This window comes from Sinocyclocheilus grahami, unplaced genomic scaffold (assembly GCF_001515645.1).
Source record: "Sinocyclocheilus grahami isolate Dianchi unplaced genomic scaffold, SAMN03320097.WGS_v1.1 scaffold695.1, whole genome shotgun sequence".
Classification (NCBI taxonomy): domain Eukaryota; kingdom Metazoa; phylum Chordata; class Actinopteri; order Cypriniformes; family Cyprinidae; genus Sinocyclocheilus; species Sinocyclocheilus grahami.
In genome coordinates this window covers 119,281-140,270 of record NW_015505874.1, presented here as the reverse complement: position 1 = coordinate 140,270, position 20,990 = coordinate 119,281, and the positions used below count along the sequence as shown (strand labels likewise).

Sequence of the window (20,990 nt, the reverse complement as noted above, 5' to 3'; positions counted from 1 at the left end):
CGAACGACAACAACACGTGCATCGCAGTCCTCATTCTATTGATCAACAGTAAACTACTATTCTTAATAAAAATCCAAAATTCCTAGGAGAAGCCCTACCAGTTTTGGATCGATTTGTTTTTTAGCTTTAGTGGTTGGAATTCTGCTCTGGTGGCGCAGCGCGCGCCCCCTGTCGAAGAGGAGGACATGCGCAGTACTGCAGTCAGAAGGTCCCGCTTCAGCTCAGCTGTTCTCGGTTATCGAGTAGCTCAGCAGCTCCATCATGGCGATGCACGCCAAAGCGACTCCACCGCAGATCCCCGACACCCGCCGCGAGCTCTCCGAGCTGGTCAAGAGAAAACAAGAGCTTGCGGTATTTATAACCCTTTCTAAATGTCCAAAACCGTGTTGATGCGGCACCAAATGAGACCGAAAAACCCGTATTTGTGTTAGCATACAAACACGAGTCTGAAATAAACTGTTGTAAATACTTTAAAATGAATATATGTTTGTATTTAGAAACCAGAAAGTCTTATTTGATCCTGTTTGTACTATATGTATCAAAAAATTATATTCCAGTGACTACTGTATATCTATGCTAACATGCTAACTGTGTTAGCCGCTTTTGTTGTGGCGCCTCATGATGCATACAGCAATAAAAAATAAAACATGCCACTTCTACACAGCTTCGGTTTACAAAATGAACAAAGAAAGTAGAACTGCACAGAGAAATAAGTATTATTATAATAATATGATTATATGTAGGTCATGTGTGATTGACAGCTGCAGCTAAAACTGTATTTGTATTTTAACAGGAGACTTTGGTGAATCTAGAAAGACAGATTTATGCATTTGAAGGCAGTTACCTGGAGGACACTCAGATGTATGGTAACATCATTCGAGGATGGGACCGATATCTGACCAATCAAAAGTGAGTTGTGATGTGACTCCATGTGGTCCAGTGATGTATATATCTTAAATATGTACAGGTTAGCATCAGTTTTTACTCCTACTTTAGGAATTCAAACAGCAAGACGGATCGGAGGAATAGGAAGTTCAAGGAAGCGGAACGACTTTTCAGCAAGTCCTCCGTCACATCAGTGGCGGTCAGTATTTTAGAAATATATATATAAACCTTATTTGTGCATATATAATAAGTAAAAGAAAAGTAAGAACTAACAATGAAGAAATAGAACAATAATTTAATAAATGATCTAAATGACTGTTTTGTGGATTGTTGTACAGGCTGTTTGTGCTCTTGGAGGAATTCCTGATCATATGAATGAAAAACGTGAGTAGAATCTCAAGCTGCTTGTGTCTGCAAAAGATTTCTATCAGTCATATGTTTTCTTTAATTGTAGTTATAGTGAGCTTTAATTGTAATTACAGTGAGCTGGGGACACAATTTTGTGTTTACCAAGACAGCGTTTTTGGGAATCGGCAGTAAAAAAGGATATTGTCAAATGAACATTGAAAAACTTTGATTGTACATGTGATGCCCATAAATACAGTTATGATGAACAGCCAATTTGACGATTGTTTTGTAAGATTTGTAAGTTACTGAGAATCGGCGTATTTAGTGACTTAATATTTTAATCGTTTTGTAAACTTTCCATTTCTTCTGCTTCGTTAGGTGAACCAGGCAGCGGAACAGAGAGCGACACATCCCCAGATCTCCAAAACCAGGAAAACGAACCCAGCCAGGAAGACACAGAGGAGGCAGATGGAGCCCTGCAGGACCTGAAACCCCAGAAAGCTGCTTCGTCGTCTTCTGCAAGCCACCATAGCAGCCACAAGAAACGCAAGAACAAGAACAGACACAGGTACCCGATCTCCAGCAGGCCCTTGGGGTCCAGGATATAAGATGGTTCTTTACTTACAAACTCATTCTGGCTGATCCAGTGCAAATTGAAACGGACTGTTATTTGATTGTGAAATGTTTGATGTAATGTCTTGTGGACACATCTGAGTGAATATGGGAGCAGTTATAAATGAACATATTCATAGATGATTATGGTAGCCACATATCTTTTCTCAAACGGGAGGGTGTTACTTCAGATTCATAATGCTGTGGCTCTTGCTCAGCCGAGTTTGCTTTGGTTTCTCTTTTTCAGTATCTTTACCAGCTCTTTCCTCTCATGTAGATCCAGCCTAAAGTCTCTTACTCTGTCCTGATGTTTATCTGATGCTGTTCTGGTTCACTTCAGACCGGTTTGATTAGAGAAGATGCTGTCCATTAGATGGACAGAAGGAAGATTTTGAGAAGTTAGTTTTCTTTGATTCAGCCCAGAGTGTTTATGGGTCCTACTGCGTTTATAGCTGATTTTTGGAAAGTTATGGATTGTAAGGTTTGATATTAAAAGTGTTTCAAATTAACCTTAACCTTAAAATTAACTTTCATGAATAAAGACTGACCTGTTTGTCTGTATTTTTTTTAATTTTTTTTTATTATTTTTTTTAGGAAATACATAATTGTATTGTTTCTTAAAAACAAAATTCAGACCCTTGCAAATTTTTATTTTATTGTCATGCAGAATAAACACAATTTGCTGCCACAATGAATATTTGATGAATGAAATTTTATGTTTTAACTGAATCAAAAACTATATTTTGCTTAAATTTGAAATGAATTACTTTTGAATAATTTCATGTTCGTTACATATCCCAGCTGTCAACAAGACTGATGTAATGCTTTTAAATTGCTCTTCAAACCCATGTCTTGATCTTTCTGGCTTTCTTTTGGAAACTAATGGTTGCATCCAGAATCACTTCATATGAAATAAGATGAGCACTAGTTAGGGTCCTATATTTACTAACACCCTAGAGAGGATTCGTTAGTGTCTGACCTGTTGAGCTTGTTCATCTAGTGTACTTCTGAAGGTATAAACCCACGCATTCACACGCTATGTAGTGGACTGTGGGACTGATGTGCTGCTCAGTGTAGTGCACTAACCTCTGATGCTCTCTTCTTTCCTAACGCTGCCCCCTTCAGCCCTTCTGGCGTGTTTGATTATGACTTTGAGTAAGTCTCAATTTTACTTCCTGTTTCTGACTCCAGTGTCTTCTGTCCATTAGCTGCGTAGGGCTGTCCACATCATGTGGAAGAATGCTGTGACGCTTGCTTCTACCTGATAATTCGCAGATGTTGCTGCAGTTTCCTTTTTGCTTTTGTTTGGTTTTGCATTTTTTATTTTTCAGCTGCATGTTTGTGGAGCTCATAGACATGGTGTTTTTTTTTTAGTTTGTTGCATGCAGGGTTTTAATCAAGTTAATTTGTTTATCTGACCGTGATGGGCCGCTTGTTAATTCATATTTTCTCCTTACAGATTTGACATGAAGATGAACAAGAAACCCAGAGCGGTAAGTTCAGATGTACTCAAATATGTTGTGTGTACATATATTTGTAGATATTGTAGTCATGTTTTGGTGCTGTTTTCATCCATTTTTGCTGCTCAATAGAATGTTAATTAGGGGTGTGCACAAATAGTCAGATTATTCGAATACTTGATCTGTAATTATTAGGGATGCACCGATACTGAGCTCCTGTACTTGTACTCATTAAAAAAACTTGTAAAATACATTGTAATGGGCATAATTAAGTGTGAAAATAACCGAAGGATATACAGTCAAACCAAAAATTATTCAGAGAATAGATATAATTTTTTATTATTTTTTTTACTAGTGGGTGCAGGACTCAATAGTTCAGTGGTCGCCAACCCGTCGATCGCGATCGACTGGTAGATCTTTATCACTGTCCCAGTAGATCCCGAAAAAACCCCAGTAAAATAAGTACAAAAATGCATTACATTTATGGGGTTATATTAATGTATCACTGAAGGGAACTGTCTTGAGAAAAGTTTCGATGGCAATGGCATTTTCTTCTCTGTATAAAGCGCAACTCTGCGTGGTTTACAGCGGTAAACAAGGAAACGCTATAGTGCGGTCGGTTCATAAGCAGTGTTGCCAAATCCGCGGTTTTCCCGCGGAATTGGGCGACTTTAACACTGTTGCCACGGGTTGTTGTTCATGTCCGCGGGTTGAAGCGACCACAATAACGTGATATTTAGTCCCTGGAATACAAATTTTACTGGAAAATCCCCGCCGAAAAACGTGTATTTTACCCCCAGTGCGATTTTTACAGGGGAACCCTCTCCAAACGTTATTGGACTAGTTTTATTGCGAAAACCTGGCAACCCTGTTCATAAGCGCCACCTGCTGTCAGAGAGTGCGTCTCATTCAGACCTGCTGTTTTTGTTTCGTGCAGATGTTTTATGTAGCAAACAAGTAAATAACACCTAAAGTCAGACCATTCTGTTTTTGTTTTAAATCCTGAAATTAATCTAGATCAAATCAAAAACAACTGCCCGTGCAGATCGTGATTAAAATGCAGCGGTTGCCTCTAATTTCAAATGGCTAGATATTTTTGTTTAAAGCCAGTTTGTTTGTTATAAAGCAAATAAATAAATTTGCTTAAAAATCAGTATCAGAATCCAATTTGCTAGTTAAAAGAAAAGGAAAATCTGAATTCTGAATCAGCTATGATCGGCGCATCACTAATTAAAATACTAAGTAAAAGGCCTCAAATTTGAAGCACATTCTGGGATGTCTTTTTCTATCAATTCTTCAATAGGTAGATCTAGTCTTTCATAAAGGCTGAGGTCAGGGATCTTGGGCCTAAAAAGGTTGGTGACCACTGCTATAGTTCATTTATGTAAAGTGAGGATAGCAAAATAAACAAATTATACCCAAAAATTCTTCATACAGTGGACTACCAGTAAAACTGATACAAATTGGGACCAAAAATGATTGAAGTTGAGGTTTGCATGAAGCTGGGTGACAGCATGCCCAGGAGACTACAGGCTGTCATTGAGGCTAAAGGTTGCCTGACTAAGTATTGATAGTTGTGTAAATACTGTCATACTAACAGCTGTCTGAATAATTTTTGGTTGATTGTAATCTATTACATACCTTTCTATCAAAGTTATCTAACATTATCAAGCTGAATTTGTTCTGACACAGTTTAACTCTGAGTTCTTGTTATATTTTATTACAATTTTCTAAACTATAGAGAATAAACTGATAATGTGAGAAATGTTGAAGGTGTCTGAATAAATTTGGGTTTGACTATCTAATTGAAGTTAACCAACTAACATTATACATACTCTTTTGGTTTCTGTACCCAATATTTAAAAAATGTACAAATGCAATAAAGATATCGGTATCGGTACGCCGTATCGGCAAGCACCAAAAATAAAAGTATCGGTATCAGGCGAATACTGGAAGAAGTGGTATCGGTGCATCCCTAGTAATTATTATTTGAAAGAGAAAAAAAACTATTCGAACTTTACTAAGTGTTGATTATGCCATAAATCATGCTTGCCTTAAATGAAGGGAATCCATGATAAATCCTAAGCACAAAAAACTAGAATACATTTGGGTTTGACTATCTATTTGAAGTTAACCAACTAACATTATACATACTCTTTTGGTTTCTGTACCCAATATTTAAAAAATGTACAAATGCAATAAAAATATCGGTATCGGTACGCCGTATCGGCAAGCACCAAAAATAAAAGTATCGGTATCAGGCGAATACTGGAAGAAGTGGTATCGGTGCATCCCTAGTAATTATTATTTGAAAGAGAAAAAAAACTATTTGAACTTTACTAAGTGTTGATTATGCCATAAATCATGCTTGCCTTAAATGAAGGGAATCCATGATAAATCCTAAGCACAAAAAACTCAAAGGCAGTTATAACTAAATGCACTGGGTGGCGCTATTGAAAGTTTGGCGATGTTTAGCATGAGAATCCAACTCCTTAACTGTGTACAAGTCAGAATGCATGAAATAGCCTTAGACATCCCCTTTAAAGTTTCAATATGTAGCCGATGACGTCACTACTGACCAGTCAGTGAAAATCGTATAAAAACTGAATATTCTGTTTCTGCTTAGTGTATTGAGAAATATTTTGTTAATCTGATTAATAATATAATTAAATGTAAATTTCATCTGTAGAAGCTTTTACTTTTGTTTGTAAGACACTCTTATTATGTCATATCTGTATCCAGAGTGGTTTTCTCTGCATAATGGTTTAATTCTGCAGGATTACTCGGCCTAATGGATCCCGGATAATATTCACACAAACCAAACCTCTTCAGTCAGCTCCACTTCTCTCCGGTCTAGAACGTCTGGATCTTCCGCTGCATTTCTCCACTTTTGTGTTTGCTTCTTTCCTGATCGTAGTGAAGCTCTCACGTGATTTTTATTCTCTGATGGATTCAGATCCACCTGTTATTGCATGATATGTATTGTAGACATGAGGTTCCAGTTCTGCTCATAATGATGGAATCTTTTTATTTATGTTACATGGATGATGTATCAGTGGATCCAAACCTTTCCCTCCTGCTTTTGGATATCTTTCACTTTTGTTTTGTTAAACTTGTGTAGCTAATGTAAAAAGTTGGTCATGTTGTTACACTTTTTGTTGTTTTATACCATCTTGTTTTGAATAAAACTGAAATAAGACAATGGTCTGTGTTTGTTGAACAGTTCTTTAATTAAACTTTGTAACTTTCCATCATTTAGACTGGAATCATATTGATAAATGAGCATATTCTTGAGAAACATCAGGCTCAATACAAACAGACACATGAACCCAACACACCGAGTACAGGAACAAATGTAAATACAGGAGGAGCTCTGACATCACTGGAGACAGAGATTCAGGCAAGTGGCTTGATCAACAACCACATTGGCGCCTGAAACGATCAGCCTCTTTAAACAACAGAATATTTACTGAGCTGTTCAAAGACCCTTGTGGGACACATCTGATACTCGGAGGTAAGTGATAAAAATACAAGTCCGAAACAGTGTTCTAATGGAAATTAAATGGTCTGGTTTGATAGGTTAATGTCAAACTGGAATGCTTTGAACGGAGCCATGGGCTGCTAAAACTGGTTTTACAAGTTTGTACATTTTGTTTTTCTTTAGGAGCACTCATAACTTTTTTGTTTTTCTAAGTTACATAAAAACGTACATTGGTCCAATATGATACCGAAAAGTACGACTGATCACCCCCAACTAACTGCTATTTGGTCATACCAGTTCTTAAGACACTCTTAACATGGCTATATGTTTATGCAACATGCCCCAGGGTTGATCATGTCAAATAGTCTACTACTTTAGTTGTTTACTGCACCGAAATGGCATCAGTATTAAAAGTCATTTGGTTGGTTGTACAGCAAAGTTAGGTGTTTCTGTCATGTTGTCACATGACAAAGACTAAAGAAACATGAAGGATATATGACTTAGACACAAAACTGAACCTGCTACAAAGCTCAGGGCTGCCGACTCATGCAATTGACACTTTTCTCACAATCTTATGTCACACGTTCATTTTCTCAACTCGGTCCTGGAGGGCCGGTGTCCTGCAGAGTTTAGCTCCAACCCCAATTAAACACACCTGAACCAGCTAATCAAGCTCTTACTAGGCATAGAATCTTCCAGGCAGGTGTGTTGAGGCAAGTTGGAGCTAAACTCTGCAGGACACCGGCCCTCCAGGACCGAGTTTGGACAGCCCTGGGTTAAAAGTAATAGATAATAAATAAATAGTAATAGTAAAAGTAATAATCGGGTACTGGCAAAAGTTTCAGGAGTGACATATAAATCCCTCATCCCTCATATAAATACGGTATTCACTCATATGCTGATAACCATAGCAATGGAAGGGTGAAAAATGTAATTTGTCAAATCAGAAGTTCGTTAAAGTTTAGCAATGTAAATGCAGATTAATACATTAATAATATTTTTGAAATGCTGCTGCAATGATAATGACTTGAAAATCTTACAATTCTCTCGTTGCACATTATTATTCTTGCTGATATATATTTTTAACAAAACAAAACAAAACAACCCAACCAAACCCTCCACCCCACCCCTGGGGGGATTCCTCACTATAAGTTGAACTGAAAAGTTGGCAGTCCTTCAAAGTTTGGTGTGTCAGACACCTTATGAAGAGTGAAGAAACATGAAGCATGACTGTCTAAATGCAGACATGCTTAAGAAGATGAAATAAAACTTGACCTTTTTGTGTGTGTGTGTGTGTGTGGGGGGGGGGGGGGTTTTGTCAGAGAATATTTCAAAAAATTCTGTTTGTTTATTGTTTGCATTTAATATAAACAGCAGTTTTATGAGTGCATGGGTTTTGAAAGGAACTTTTCTCCTACAAAATAAAATGTTTACTACAATGAAATGCAATTAAATCTATTTCATTTGTAATACACTGCAGCTGAAAAATCACATTTACTTAAAACTAAATTATACCACTAATACTACCACTTGGCCATACAAAATGTTTGTTAATTTTAAGAGTAGAGTACTTTTCCTTTAACATAAACAGCAGTTATAGTTACAATTATAGTTATTATAATGTTTGTTGTTTTTTTTTGTTTATTTATTTGTTTGTATAGTTTTTTCCCCTTGAAATGTCATAAGGCATAAGTGAAGAACAATGGCAGAATCTTCCCCAACACCATCATATACACGAAAAAGGAGAGGGAGTATAGATGCTCCTCCATGTAAGTCAATAACCTAATTAGTTCTTATACTTTATCATCAACCACAGATTCAAGCTCTGCACATGTTGACTACACAAGTGCAGGTTATTATCAGCCACTCTATATTCATTTCTCCATCCAGTTATGTCATCCTCAAGTCAGCCTGAAGTTCTGTGTGACTTCTGTGAGGAAAGAAAGCTGAAAGCCCTGAAGTCGTGTCTGGTGTGTCAGAGCTCTTACTGTGAAACTCACCTGCAGCCTCATTTGAAAGTGGCAGGTTTAAAGAAACACAAACTGATCGATCCTGTGAGTTATTTGAAGAACTATATATGTCAGAAACACGAGAGACCTCTGGAGCTGTTCTGTAGAGATGATCAGACGTGTGTGTGTCTGATGTGTGCTGTGAAAGAACACAAGACCCACAACACTGTTTCTTTAGAAGAGGAGAGTGAAGAGAAGAAGGTAGAACTTATTAACAAAACTGCATATCATGAGGAATCACATTTTTATTTAACGATTTATTTTAAGTGAATCAATTATGAAAACATATTGTGTGTTGTTCTCTGTCTATAGACTCAACTGATGAATACACAGAAAGATGCAAAACAGATGATTCAGGACAGAATCAAGAAGATTCAAAACATCAAACACTCAGCAGAAGTCAGAAAAGTGAGTTAATTCAGTAAACATTAAAATATTTATTCTAGATCATTTAGTTGCAGTCCTCCAAGACTCCTGATATACAGTGCAGCACCACTGGGACTTTTCACTGTATCACTCATCTGTGTTTGTTCAGTCAGAATGTGTATTGGTCTTTGTCGGATGACATCAGACTACTAATAACCAAATTGCATTGTGGGTGTAGCAGCCTTTTTTGTGGTGGCCTGTGGTTGGAGAATTGTCTTTTCAGTTGCTTCCTTTTATCTGTAAAATGTTATGCTTGTGTTATGTGAAAAGCTGCAATAACAAGTCCCACGATGGGAAAGGCTGAAAACCTGACCACAAAGCAAAAATTTTCAGGTTTCCCATCTGGAAAACTGTAAGTGGGAGCAGTTAAGGAAAAACACACTGCAGCCAGCTGAGATGATGGCCCACCTGGCTGGAGAAAGTGGTCAGATTCACACTGAGGAAGGGACATAGGAGGCTAGAGAAAGGGGTCAGCAACCCACTGAAAAGGGGACACAACACCATTCAGTGCCACAAACTGAATGTAACTTATGTGTGCACAGATATGCAGATGCAAACCACCTGTTGGAAGAAAACTGACAGCTGACATACTTCGCATGTGATTTACTTATGCAGTAATGGTCGACTGATATAGGTTTTTTGACAGCTGATGCTGATATATCTTAGAGAGCAAGGTGGCTGATGGCACTATACAGTATATGTTAAGTTACAACTGTATTGTGTGCTGACAAACACACATATCAATTATAAGTAAATAATATAAGTTCTTATACTGTAAACAAGATAGTTAGCAATATGAGGTTGGAGGCAGTAATAGCAATGCGGGCCGGCACTCAATTTTTTGTGAAACTTTACAGTTCCATATCTTTTATGAAATTAACTCAGTATCGTATCCACTTGGCTTGTTTCTGCTTCTTCAGTTGGATTATTTAATTGATCTTTACTGTACCCTTTTTACTTGCACTTCATTGCTCAATGTACAGATGTTTCAAAATGGCGTCACACAGAAAAAAACACATGTGACTGACATAGACCTATTAATGATGGGGATTTTACAGTGACTCTTTCTGCAGATAACATCGTTACAGCAGTAGGTGCTGACAAGTGTTTTTGTTTTTGATTCATTCAATCAAATGATTTGTTCAAAAACACTTAAATCAGGAACGAATCATCGCTACAATGTGTTGTAGCTTTATTTTAAACTCTTTTTGGTGGTTGGAGCAAATACAGAAAAAGTCACTAAAATGCCAGTTAATTTATAGTAACTTCTTGTTTAATTATTGTGTTTATTCCACGTTGGTCTGAATATCGACACGGCTGTGATTACCTGATCACTAAAGAAATAGCGCATTTGTCTTCACCAAGACACATGATTTGAGGAATCATTGAGGATGAAGTTTAATACTTTGGTTGAGGGATTTGGAAAACTCTCTAAAACATTAAGCATGAGGAATAGTAACACTGATTCTTGCCTTAGCAAACACAGATAATAATTTGTTGAATGACTTGGTTGAGCAGAGAAACACAGAGGAGGAGAAAGCCGCCCGTGTTGAGCTCTTCACTGATCTCATCCGCTCCATTGAGAGATCTAAGTCTGAAGTGCTGGAGATGATTGAGGAGCAGCAGAAAGCAGCAGAGAAAGAGGAGCAAGAGCTCATTGAAGAGCTGGAGCAGGAGATCACTGAGCTAAAGATGAGAAACACTGAGCTGGAGCAGCTCTCACACACTAAAGATCACCTCCACCTCCTACAGGTCAGTGAACATCTCTCTGATCAGTGATAATGCAGTGCATGACACCATAACACTCCCCATGCTGAAGGATTTCTCCTCTCTCCTGCTGTAGAGTTACTCATCCCTGTCCAGCCCTGAAAACACCAGGAACTGCTCTGAGATCAGTGTGAAGACTCATAAGAGTCTGGAGACTCTGAGCAGAGCTCTGACTAAACTGCAGGACACTCTACATGAGAAACTTACTGGTGTGTCAATACATAAATTGATCAGATATATTCATGATGTTGTACACAATTCTTTAAATATAACCTTAAATGGGTCATGACACAAGAAATCTAATTTTCATTAAAATACTGACATATAAATGTGAAAGTATACTTCGGAAGTCAGGTTGTTCTGCGGATGGTCCGCATGCAGTCCAGTTTTTGTGTCTGCGTACCACCTCACAGGTGCAAGGTGAATGTTGAGACACTACAAGGCCACTAGGTGGTACATGGCCATCAGCGTTTAAGTATACTTTGGAAGTTGTGTGGAACATTACTTGGGCTTTAGCAGTGAGATACGAGAGCAGAAAGCTGAATTATAAGAGCAGTAGCACAACTGCACATAAAATATTGCAATCCAACTCAACATAAAGGCAGACATTTCAAAAGAGGACATGTTGGTGCATGTCCTGTGTGACTAGAATAGCAAGTCTTTGTGATGTACCGAGAGCCACAGTATCCAGGGTAATGTTAGCATACAACCATGAAGGATGAACAACATCCATTAGGAGTAACTGTCCATGCAAGAGAACATAAAGCTTGTCTGTAATTCCACATATAAAACATCTCAAAAATCTCATGATGTTTTATTGTCATGTGTTTCTACAGACCTGAAGTGGAACCAGCAGTGGAAGCAGCAGAATGCAGGTACAGTGTGCTGTCTGTGCTACACCAGTTTACATTCATATAGCCTACTCACAGCTTCATTAGTGCACTACAATCTGATTAAAAACTGAATTAAATATTAAAACATCATCACAAAATATCAAAACGTTGTGTCCATTTTGAAAATCACTATATTATCCACATTTGCTGTCGAATAGGTCACTCCAGACTAACCTATACCTTTTTGTTAATGGGTGAAAATTCTACTTTATTGCCCCTCTAGGAATCTTTATTTTTCAGTTGATTCTTTTGGGGAGAAAAATGTAATGAAGTGGGACCAGATTTAGATTGATTGATTTTTTTTTGATCAAAGATAAACTTTAAAAACCTCTTATAAGTTTTTTTACCTTTATTTTTTTGTTTTATCTCTCTCTCTCTTTCTCATCATGAATATAGTTATGGTAGCTCGCATGGCGTTAAATTAAAAACAATTAATTAATCAATCAGTCATCACAAAATCTTTGTATTGTGAAGTTGTGATTCATATTCTCTGTTTTCTCAGTGGATGTGACTCTGGATCCTGATACAGCTCATCCTAAACTCATCCTGTCTGATGATGGAAAACAAGTGAGACATGAAGACACTGAGCAGAAACTACCAGACAAACCAGAGAGATTTAATACATGTCCTTGTGTCCTGGGAAAGGAGGGATTCTCCTCAGGGAGATTTTATTTTGAGGTGCAGGTGAAGGAAAAGACTGAATGGACTTTAGGAGTGGCCAGAGAATCCACTGACAGGAAGGGTAAGATCACACTGAGTCCCAGTGATGGATACTGGACTGTGGTTCTGAGGAATGGGAATGAATATTGGGCCTGTGATGAACCCTCCATTTCCCTGCAGCTGAGTGTGACAAGTCAGCAGCTCGGTGTGTTTGTGGATTATGAAGAGGGTCTGGTCTCCTTTTATGATGTGGAGTCAGGCTCTCATATCTACTCTTTCACTGGCCAGTCTTTCACTGACAAACTCTATCCATATTTTAGCCCAGGCTCCAATAATAGTGGTCAGAACTCAAGCCCACTGATCATCACACCTGTCAGTTAAAATAAATGAATTTACACCCCTTATATAAAATACTAGATGAAAATAATTATTTTTATAATTAAAAATCTAAATACATTAAATAAATATGGTATGGGGTCTGGTATGTATTGTGTGTACTGCTATTCAAAAGATGCATTGTTTATATAATTTGTTTTTAAAATCTACTATAATTACATGTTTAGGTACAAAAAATATTTGTTTTAGAATATTCAATAAATTATTTTGTTGCACAAAATGTTCTACATTTGATGAAATTACCTTGATATATCATAAAACTGTATGATGTCCATATTCATGGAATATACCACACTACTTCAAGGTACCTAAAAATACCAAACCACAGTTTTAGTTTGAAGTGTCAAATCCACTGAGGAGCCCAGAGAATATCTGTAGACTTGTAGAGTCATGGTCAAATAATCCTGACTTGTGTTGTTTGTGTGTTATGTGTTTTTGCATTTCAAATAAAGCAAGATATTTTGTCTAGATGCTTGCTGTTTTAGACTCTGAAATGTCCTGATGGTTTACGGGTGTGTCATTCCTAGTTTGAGCTCCTGCATACTAACAGTTCAAGTATGTCAAACTATTTTCTCCCAAACGATGAACAGAAGAATCATTCTCACAAAGACAGGGACCAGACCTCAACTAGGCTACCTCATGTTTGAAAAGTTGAAAAAGTTTTAAAAGATGTTTTAAAGGAAGAGTAGCATTCTGTCATCATTTACTCATCATTGTTCCAAACCAGTGACTTTTTTCTGTGGATCACAAAAGGCGTTTAGAAATGTATACAAATATGTCTTCTTTGGTTCACTATATAGGCTATATACACAACACTTTAATGATAGAAACATTAGGCTCAATACAAACCGACACACATGAATCCAAACACACCGAATGCAGAGACAAATTTGAATGTGTAAATACAGGAGGAGCTTTGACATTACTGGAGTTCAGTGAGAGATTCAGAGAAAGTGAAACTAACTTGATCAGCAACAATATGGACGCCTAAACAACAGAATATTTACTGAGCCATTCAAAGATCCTTGTGGACCCATCTGATACTCTAAACAAAGCTACAGTGGGTACGGAAAGTATTCAGACCCCCTCAAATTTTTCACTCTTTGACTTGTTGGGTCTTTCCCAAAAAGACTCATGGCTGTATTCGATCAAAAGGGTGCTTCTACTAAATACTGAGCAAAGGGTCTGAATACTTAGGACCATGTGATATTTCAGTTTTTCTTTTTTAATAAATCTGCAAAAATGTCAACAATTCTGTGTTTTTCTGTCAATATGGGGTGCTGTGTGTACATTAATGAGGAAAAAAAATTAACTTAAATGATTTTAGCAAATGGCTGCAATATAACAAAGAGTGAAAAATCTAAGGGGGTCTGAATACTTTCCGTACCCACTGTATGTTCAAGCATGTCAAATGCTCCACTACTTCAGTTGTCACACGACAAAAAGACTAAAGAAACAGGAAGTAATTGACCTGCAGACTGAACACAAAACTGCTTCACTGCAGCTGAAAATCATGAAACAAGACCACAAGCTCTCATATCTACTCTTACACTGGCCAGTGTTTCGCTGACAAACTCTATCCATTTTTTTAGCCCATGCTTTAATGATGGAGGTAAAAACTCTAGCCCACTGATCATCACACATGTCAATTGCAATAAATGAATTTTCATCACTAATATGAAATGCAGGAATAAAATAATCCAGTGTATCACAGGACAAACACATACTGACACACACATTCATACTCACACCTATAGACAGTTTAGTTTCTAAAATTAACCTATGATGCATGTCTTTGGATTGTGAAAAAGAAATGATGGAAATCCAGTTATTATTATTTATGCTATTCCGTGACAGTATTGGTGCACAAATTACACACTTACAGCTAATGTTCACTAGGTGGCATTATATACTGAAGTACTGTAGAGATAGTCACATCCATAGTCATGGAAAACCTGAAAATATCAAATTTTTAAAGTGTGGCTTCATAAAACAGAAAGCTTGAAAATTAATCAAATGTATTTGATGAAAGTTATGTACATTTCTTTAGTGTATATGTATTTTCTAGCTAACTTAGCTAGAAGTTGTTCTTTGTGACTGATGTGTATGGAAAATAATTGTTTCCAATTTGAGGTTTCTTCAAATCTTTAAAACTAATTATGATCAGTGATGCCTGTACCCCTAATTGGATAAATATTTTAATGCACAGTTTGCCTTTTCACACATAGATGGTTTGAGTGGTTACAATGTTTAGTTCAGATGGTTTTAACAGAGACAGCAGAAGAAATGTTTCGTCCGCTGAGGATTAGTGTCTCCTGGGACAAACTAAGGCACAATTTTCATATTTCTTTAAACAGGGTGAGCTGTGTCTAAGGGAAGAGTCATGAGAATTGTTTTGAACTAATGACTACAGATTGATGTTTTTAAAAGGGGTTTTAAAAGATTGTTTATGCTCTGTCATGTTTTTCATTTTCACTTGAAGTAAAATAGGCAATTTGTACTCTTAAACTACACTTAAATCAGAATCAGAATCAGAAAGAGCTTTATTGCCAGGTATGAGGAATTTGTTTTGATGACAGAAGCTTCCACAGCACAAACAGATTACAGTGACAAGACAAGACAAGACAGATAATAAAAATAATAAAAATAGGATAAGTAAAAAGGAAATTACATTATACAAAAAAATATTTAAAAAATACACAATATACAAAGTATATATATATATATATATATATATATATATATATATATATATATATATATATTATTTATTATTTTTTTTTTTTTACTTTGTTAAGTATGAAACTGCTAGCACCTGTTAGCAGTAGCAGCCCATTACTCCTCACTTAAAACACTGTGCTAAAGGACATATTATCTATTGTAATCTTACAGTAGTAATTTAGCAGACAAATATTCACATCGTTTTTAGAATATGTTTAAAGGGAGCAAGGGCAGACAACTACACATCCATTACAAAAATTAACGATGGTTACTTTTCGGAAGGGAAAAGTATGACTCATTATAATGCAATAACATATTCAGTACTAGGATTTTACTATAAAGATATTGTAATGATGTAATATTTATTGTAATAATTTTGACATTTAGGCCATTTAGAAAATATCAGGAGAAATGAAGAGACTAAAAGGAAAATGGAAGGGAAGGTGTAGTTCAGGAGAGAACTTTTAATAAATGTCCCCAGTCTAAGGATTAAAAAAAAAATGTGACAGCCGTACAAAAAAAAAAAGAAAAAAAAAAGGGTTGTCCTTGTTTCATATTTTTTTGTGGGTGTATGGGATGTCCTGGATGAGTGTGAGATTTCTTGGCCTGAAATTTTGTCCCTGGATGTATGTGGAAAATTTGATTACTGGTGCGTAATTCTTAAAGTATTGAGCTGCTGGGACCACTACACCCGTACTAAGGTATACCACCTGTGCTTCCTGTTCTTTGTACTTCAACTTCAATTAAATTTAATTCAAGTTTATTTGTATAACGCTTTTTACGATATAAATCGTTGCAAAGCAACTTTACAGCAAATTAAGTTTCTACGATATTTAGTGGTAGCTTATCAGTGGTGACTGTCAGTTAATGTACATATGGCAGAAATGTACGGAAAAATCAATTAAAGACCTAATCAAACAGACGATGAACACTATTAACAGCAATTATTATATGATGCAATCAAACTTATAGCAAAAAGCACTTCCTGCAGTGAGAAACCTGTAATTCTGGCATTATTCATTTTTGGAAATGACATGTTCCATAGTCGTGTTTTAGAGCTGTGTGTCCTTATTTGGGTAAAAGTCAGAAATTTGGCATCTGGTTAAGAGGCAAAGAGTGAAGTAAAAATAAATGTTTCACATGAGATTTAAAAATCAAGCATAACTAAAAGCAATTATTAGAATTAACTTCACATGGAGGACTTGTCCGTTGTTGTTAGGAGACAGAAAGTGCTTAGCGATGTTAGGTTGACATGATATATTCAGGAGTATTAGCTTAAACTTGATATCTTTTATCACAGAAATTTTGTCTCAGAAATTCCAGGAGCCCCCGTATATGACATGTGGGGGAAAAAAATAAAAATGTGTTCCCGCAACATATTAATTAGTTAAATCCATGTATTAAGGATTTATTATTTGGGAAAACATAATCTGACTGAACCTCAAATGATATTTGAAAGCTGTCATATATGTTACAAACTAGGGATGCAACGATACCATTTTTTCAGAACCGATCAAAAATTCTGAGTATCGGCCAATTCCGATCCGATACCAGCGCAGTTTGTTTTTTAAATCAATGTAGAATTTCTATACTTCTGTTGGTTGACCTGATCATCACTCTTGTTTGTGTTAAACACAATCTGCTAAATATAGACAACTTCATTTTAATGAAAAATAACAAATGAAAAAATATATCATCATAATCTATGACAAAAAAAATACTATTATAGGTTAGTGGATAATTCAGCAGCAAAAGTTATTCTAGAAAAATCATGGGTGCACAATCATTTTATAAACACATTAAACTAAACTATACATTTAGTGAAACAACATTATTTAGTGGGGAACAAATAAAAGTTCATAAGTGTAGGACTAAATCTGGTAAAATGCAACACATTGCTCTTTGTATTGTTGTAAAATACATTCATGAAAAACAAGTAGCCTAAATATATGTATAAAATATATAGGCCTACTATAAAATTAAAAGACATTTCTTTTAAATGCATAGCACAGTAATGAAAGCAGCAACATATGATAGATAGAACAGAACAAAAAAGACTATTGATACACTTGAAATATAGTGCACGAAAACGTTATGGTGCTTTATAATGTTTTTGTGCCTTTCGTGGGGCTTAACAATAACACAGAATAGTTTACGCACTATATCGGATTTGGATCGGTCTCGTCTGACCAATGCCCGATCTGACAGAAAATGCCAGTATCGGAGCCGATACCGATACTGATACCGATACTGAGTATCAGATCGATGCATCCCTTTTTATGAAAGGACATACAACAGCAGGAGCAGTTTTACAGAAGGTATTCATGTGCAAAAATACATCAAACATCTGTAAAAATCAGCAAAAATATTATTTTGAAAGCAGCATAAATAAGAATTAATATGTGAATATTTCATGTGAGAATTATTAAAAGCATGCATTGGTGCATTAAAATAGTCCTCTAAAATTCACTGTGTTTAACAAACATTTTTGCCAATAAGCATCATACATTAACAATCATTTGGGTCAGTGTGTGTTTTGTTCAAATGTACATTTTTTAAAAGAATGTTTCTGTTGGAGGGAATTTAAAGGCCTGACATTTATCCAAACACATGGAAAATTACTCAAATGTAAATTCAAAAGACTAATGACGAAAAAACAACAACATCTCAGGAAACTGAGCCTTTGGCATGTATGCACGCTTGGTTCAAATGATTTGAATTTCTAATTTAAACCACAAAATGCTTCAACCTGATCAAACAAGTCCTTCAAGTTTAGAGATTTTTAACATCCTGATTTAGGAGAATGCAACAGCAAAACTTTAAAGTACATCATACATTTCATGTTTAAATTATGTCAAATGTTTTATAAATGTGATCATATTACACAAAGGTCTGTTCACAAACAGCTTTAGCACATTTAAAAGAAGCAGTTGTGGGTTATTTGGCATTGCAGCTTTTGCAGAAAATCTTTGTTCCATCAGGGAAGAATCCTGCCCCGACCAGAGACACCGAACACTCAGAGCATTTAAAACACGGCTGATGCCACTGACGCTCCTCAAACGAGATGTACTTCCCTTCTCCAAAACCTGAGAAAAAGATTCAGAGGTATTTCATTTTGATGAGTGGTCTCTACAATCGCTAAAACAACATAGTCATGATTTAAAACATTGTTTAATTAGTTTTTATAGACTGAAAGGGTTACCCTCTAAGAAAAGTTAGTAAAAATAGGGCACAATGTACTGAATTTTCCATATTAATTAGTCATCTATGTTTTATTCATATTTTGTATTATGCATTGTTCCACAGTAGTTCCACAGAAGGTCAATAGGTTTGGAACATCATGAGGGTGAGTAAATCAAAATATCTTTTTAATGACAACCAGACCCTTTGCAGAACTTTAAAGACATTAAAACATATAAACTGTGGATATTTGACCCCATCTTGAGTTCACGACCCATTGGATATAAGATTGACTGACTCAACATTGTGAAGCACCGTCTGCCTCCAAACACATGACCCTGTTTATGTGACAACTGTCTCTTGTTTCTGACAAAGCGTTTCTGTTAGCAGCTGTAGGGACTGGTAATAAAGAGCGGTCTTGTTATAAGAGACACACTAACACACACTGACCTGTGATGGGTTTGTCGCAGGCAGAGCATTTTTGGGCGTACAGGTTGCTGAAGCACTTCACGCAGTATGGATCTTCACCCCGTGTTGTGAAAGGCTGTCCCGCAAGCTGGACTTTACAAGCAGTACACAGGAAACATTCTTTATGCCAGGGCTCGTCTCGATATGTAACACCACCTTGAACCAAGCTCTGTAAGAGAGAAGACCAACAAAAAACACTTTAATTCACTGGCATACAACTGAAAGAGTTTTGCAATGGAATAAAAGCAAAAAATATTTAATAATTAGATTTAGATTTATATATAGATGTAGTTTGTACTCTTAAATAATGGCTCCAAAATGGGGTTTTCGCAGTGATGCCATAGAAGAACCAAAGAACCTTTCAGTGAACAGTTCTTAAAAGAACTATTTTTTTATAGTGTGAAGAACATTAATAATCTAAATAACCTTTTGTAAAGGTTCTTCACTGAAACTTCAATGCCGATAAAGAACCTTTTCATCTCACCTCTTTGCAGTGGGCACAGTGTGGGGCGAATTGTCCCTTGTAACAGGGCACGCAGTAGTAGTCGCCCTTATCTGGGATGAACGACTGGGCGCCGATGGGCTGCTCACAACCACAACAAACAAAGCATTCCTCGTGCCACGCGCAGCCTCCGTACTCCAGCTGCTTGGAGCCTGAGAGACGAAATCATTTCATATAAAACTATTCAAGATTCAAGATCTTTATTGGCATAGGTACAATGAAATTCTTCTTTTGTTATCTCCTCACGCGAAAAACGGTGTAGCAGGGGAACAGACAATCAATTACAAAGACAATAAATATAAAGAATATACAATAAAGTACAAGACATTAAAAAAGATAAAATCAATATGCAATAAAGGACAAAACAAGGAAGAATAGCGAAAATAAACAATGACAAAAGTATATGTACTTTATGAATAAGCGAACCCGAAACAAACTGTTAAACACCTTGTCTACATTGAGAAGACCTTGTCTACATTAAGTAAAGCATTCAACTAATGGGAGCTCTTCAAAAATGTTCTTAACATGTATTTTTGTCTTATTGTCCAGTTAAAATATCTTAAAGGGGTCATATGATGCGATTTCAAGTTTTCCTTTATCTTTGGAGTGTTACAAGCTGATTGTGCATAGATAAGATCCCTGAAGTTGCAAAGACTAAAGTCTCAAAACCAAAGAGATATTCTTTATCAAAGTTAAGACTCTGCCACGCCCCCCTAAAACGGCTCATTCTAACACGCCCCCACATATCTACCTCACTATGTGGAAATATTTGCATAATGCCGCCCAAATGTGCATGCAAAGAAAGAAGGCGTGGTTTCAGGAACCACAGTTAGTGTTGAAGCAGCAAGTCAGGGAGACGCTGTGTGTTTCTAGGCGAAAGCAAAAGCACTTTATTTGGCCTTCCGAAAGTAGATGCATTTAGAAATCTTTAAGATTACTTACAACAGAACAGCAATACATTTTATAGATGACCGTTTCGTGAACCTAGGAGAGGAAGTAATTCTGACTTTGCTATGACAATCCGGCGCTTCTGAATCAGCTACTGTTTTGTTACTAGTTTAAGTATTTGTTATGGACTGTTCAAATGCAGAGTTTTGCGCATCGTGTGTGCGTGCGTGCGTGCGCGCGTGCGTGTGTGTGTGTGAGAGAGCTGGAGAGACCAGCTTCATCACTGTGTCTGTC

General features: G+C 36.5%; 3 protein-coding genes across 4 annotated transcripts in view; 2 read left to right on the top strand and 1 right to left on the bottom strand.

The window, feature by feature from the left end:
• Positions 1 to 165: 165 nt before the first annotated feature.
• On the top strand, positions 166 to 6,509 carry meaf6 (MYST/Esa1-associated factor 6). 2 transcript variants are annotated; one of them, XM_016243596.1, is made up of 8 exons: positions 166 to 351; positions 794 to 909; positions 997 to 1,084; positions 1,224 to 1,269; positions 1,612 to 1,801; positions 2,971 to 3,000; positions 3,305 to 3,338; positions 6,083 to 6,509. In XM_016243596.1, exons 1-8 carry the CDS (start codon positions 262 to 264, stop codon positions 6,095 to 6,097), a joined length of 609 nt encoding a protein of 202 aa, XP_016099082.1. In that variant the 5' UTR covers positions 166 to 261; the 3' UTR covers positions 6,098 to 6,509. The 2 variants fall into 2 exon arrangements, with proteins under 2 accessions (XP_016099082.1, XP_016099083.1); XM_016243597.1 differs by lacking the exon at positions 2,971 to 3,000 and having other exon boundaries at positions 168 to 351.
• A 195-nt stretch (positions 6,510 to 6,704) lies between these two features.
• LOC107559699 (E3 ubiquitin-protein ligase TRIM39-like) lies at positions 6,705 to 13,008 on the top strand. Its single transcript, XM_016243595.1, has 8 exons — positions 6,705 to 6,819; positions 8,448 to 8,555; positions 8,677 to 8,996; positions 9,108 to 9,203; positions 10,740 to 10,973; positions 11,065 to 11,197; positions 11,825 to 11,863; positions 12,384 to 13,008. Exons 2-8 carry the CDS (start codon positions 8,489 to 8,491, stop codon positions 12,920 to 12,922), a joined length of 1,428 nt encoding a protein of 475 aa, XP_016099081.1. The 5' UTR covers positions 6,705 to 6,819; positions 8,448 to 8,488; the 3' UTR covers positions 12,923 to 13,008.
• Positions 13,009 to 17,858: 4,850 nt separating this feature from the next.
• LOC107559666 (four and a half LIM domains protein 3-like) overlaps positions 17,859 to 20,990 on the bottom strand; it is an 8,032-nt gene continuing 4,900 nt past the window's right edge. The window contains exons 3-5 of the mRNA XM_016243565.1: positions 19,791 to 19,960; positions 19,289 to 19,475; positions 17,859 to 18,744 (exon numbers count right to left, since the gene is read on the bottom strand). Of these exons, the coding sequence (XP_016099051.1) occupies positions 18,596 to 18,744; positions 19,289 to 19,475; positions 19,791 to 19,960 (506 nt within the window). The 3' untranslated portion in view covers positions 17,859 to 18,595. The remainder of the gene's footprint in view (positions 18,745 to 19,288; positions 19,476 to 19,790; positions 19,961 to 20,990) is intronic.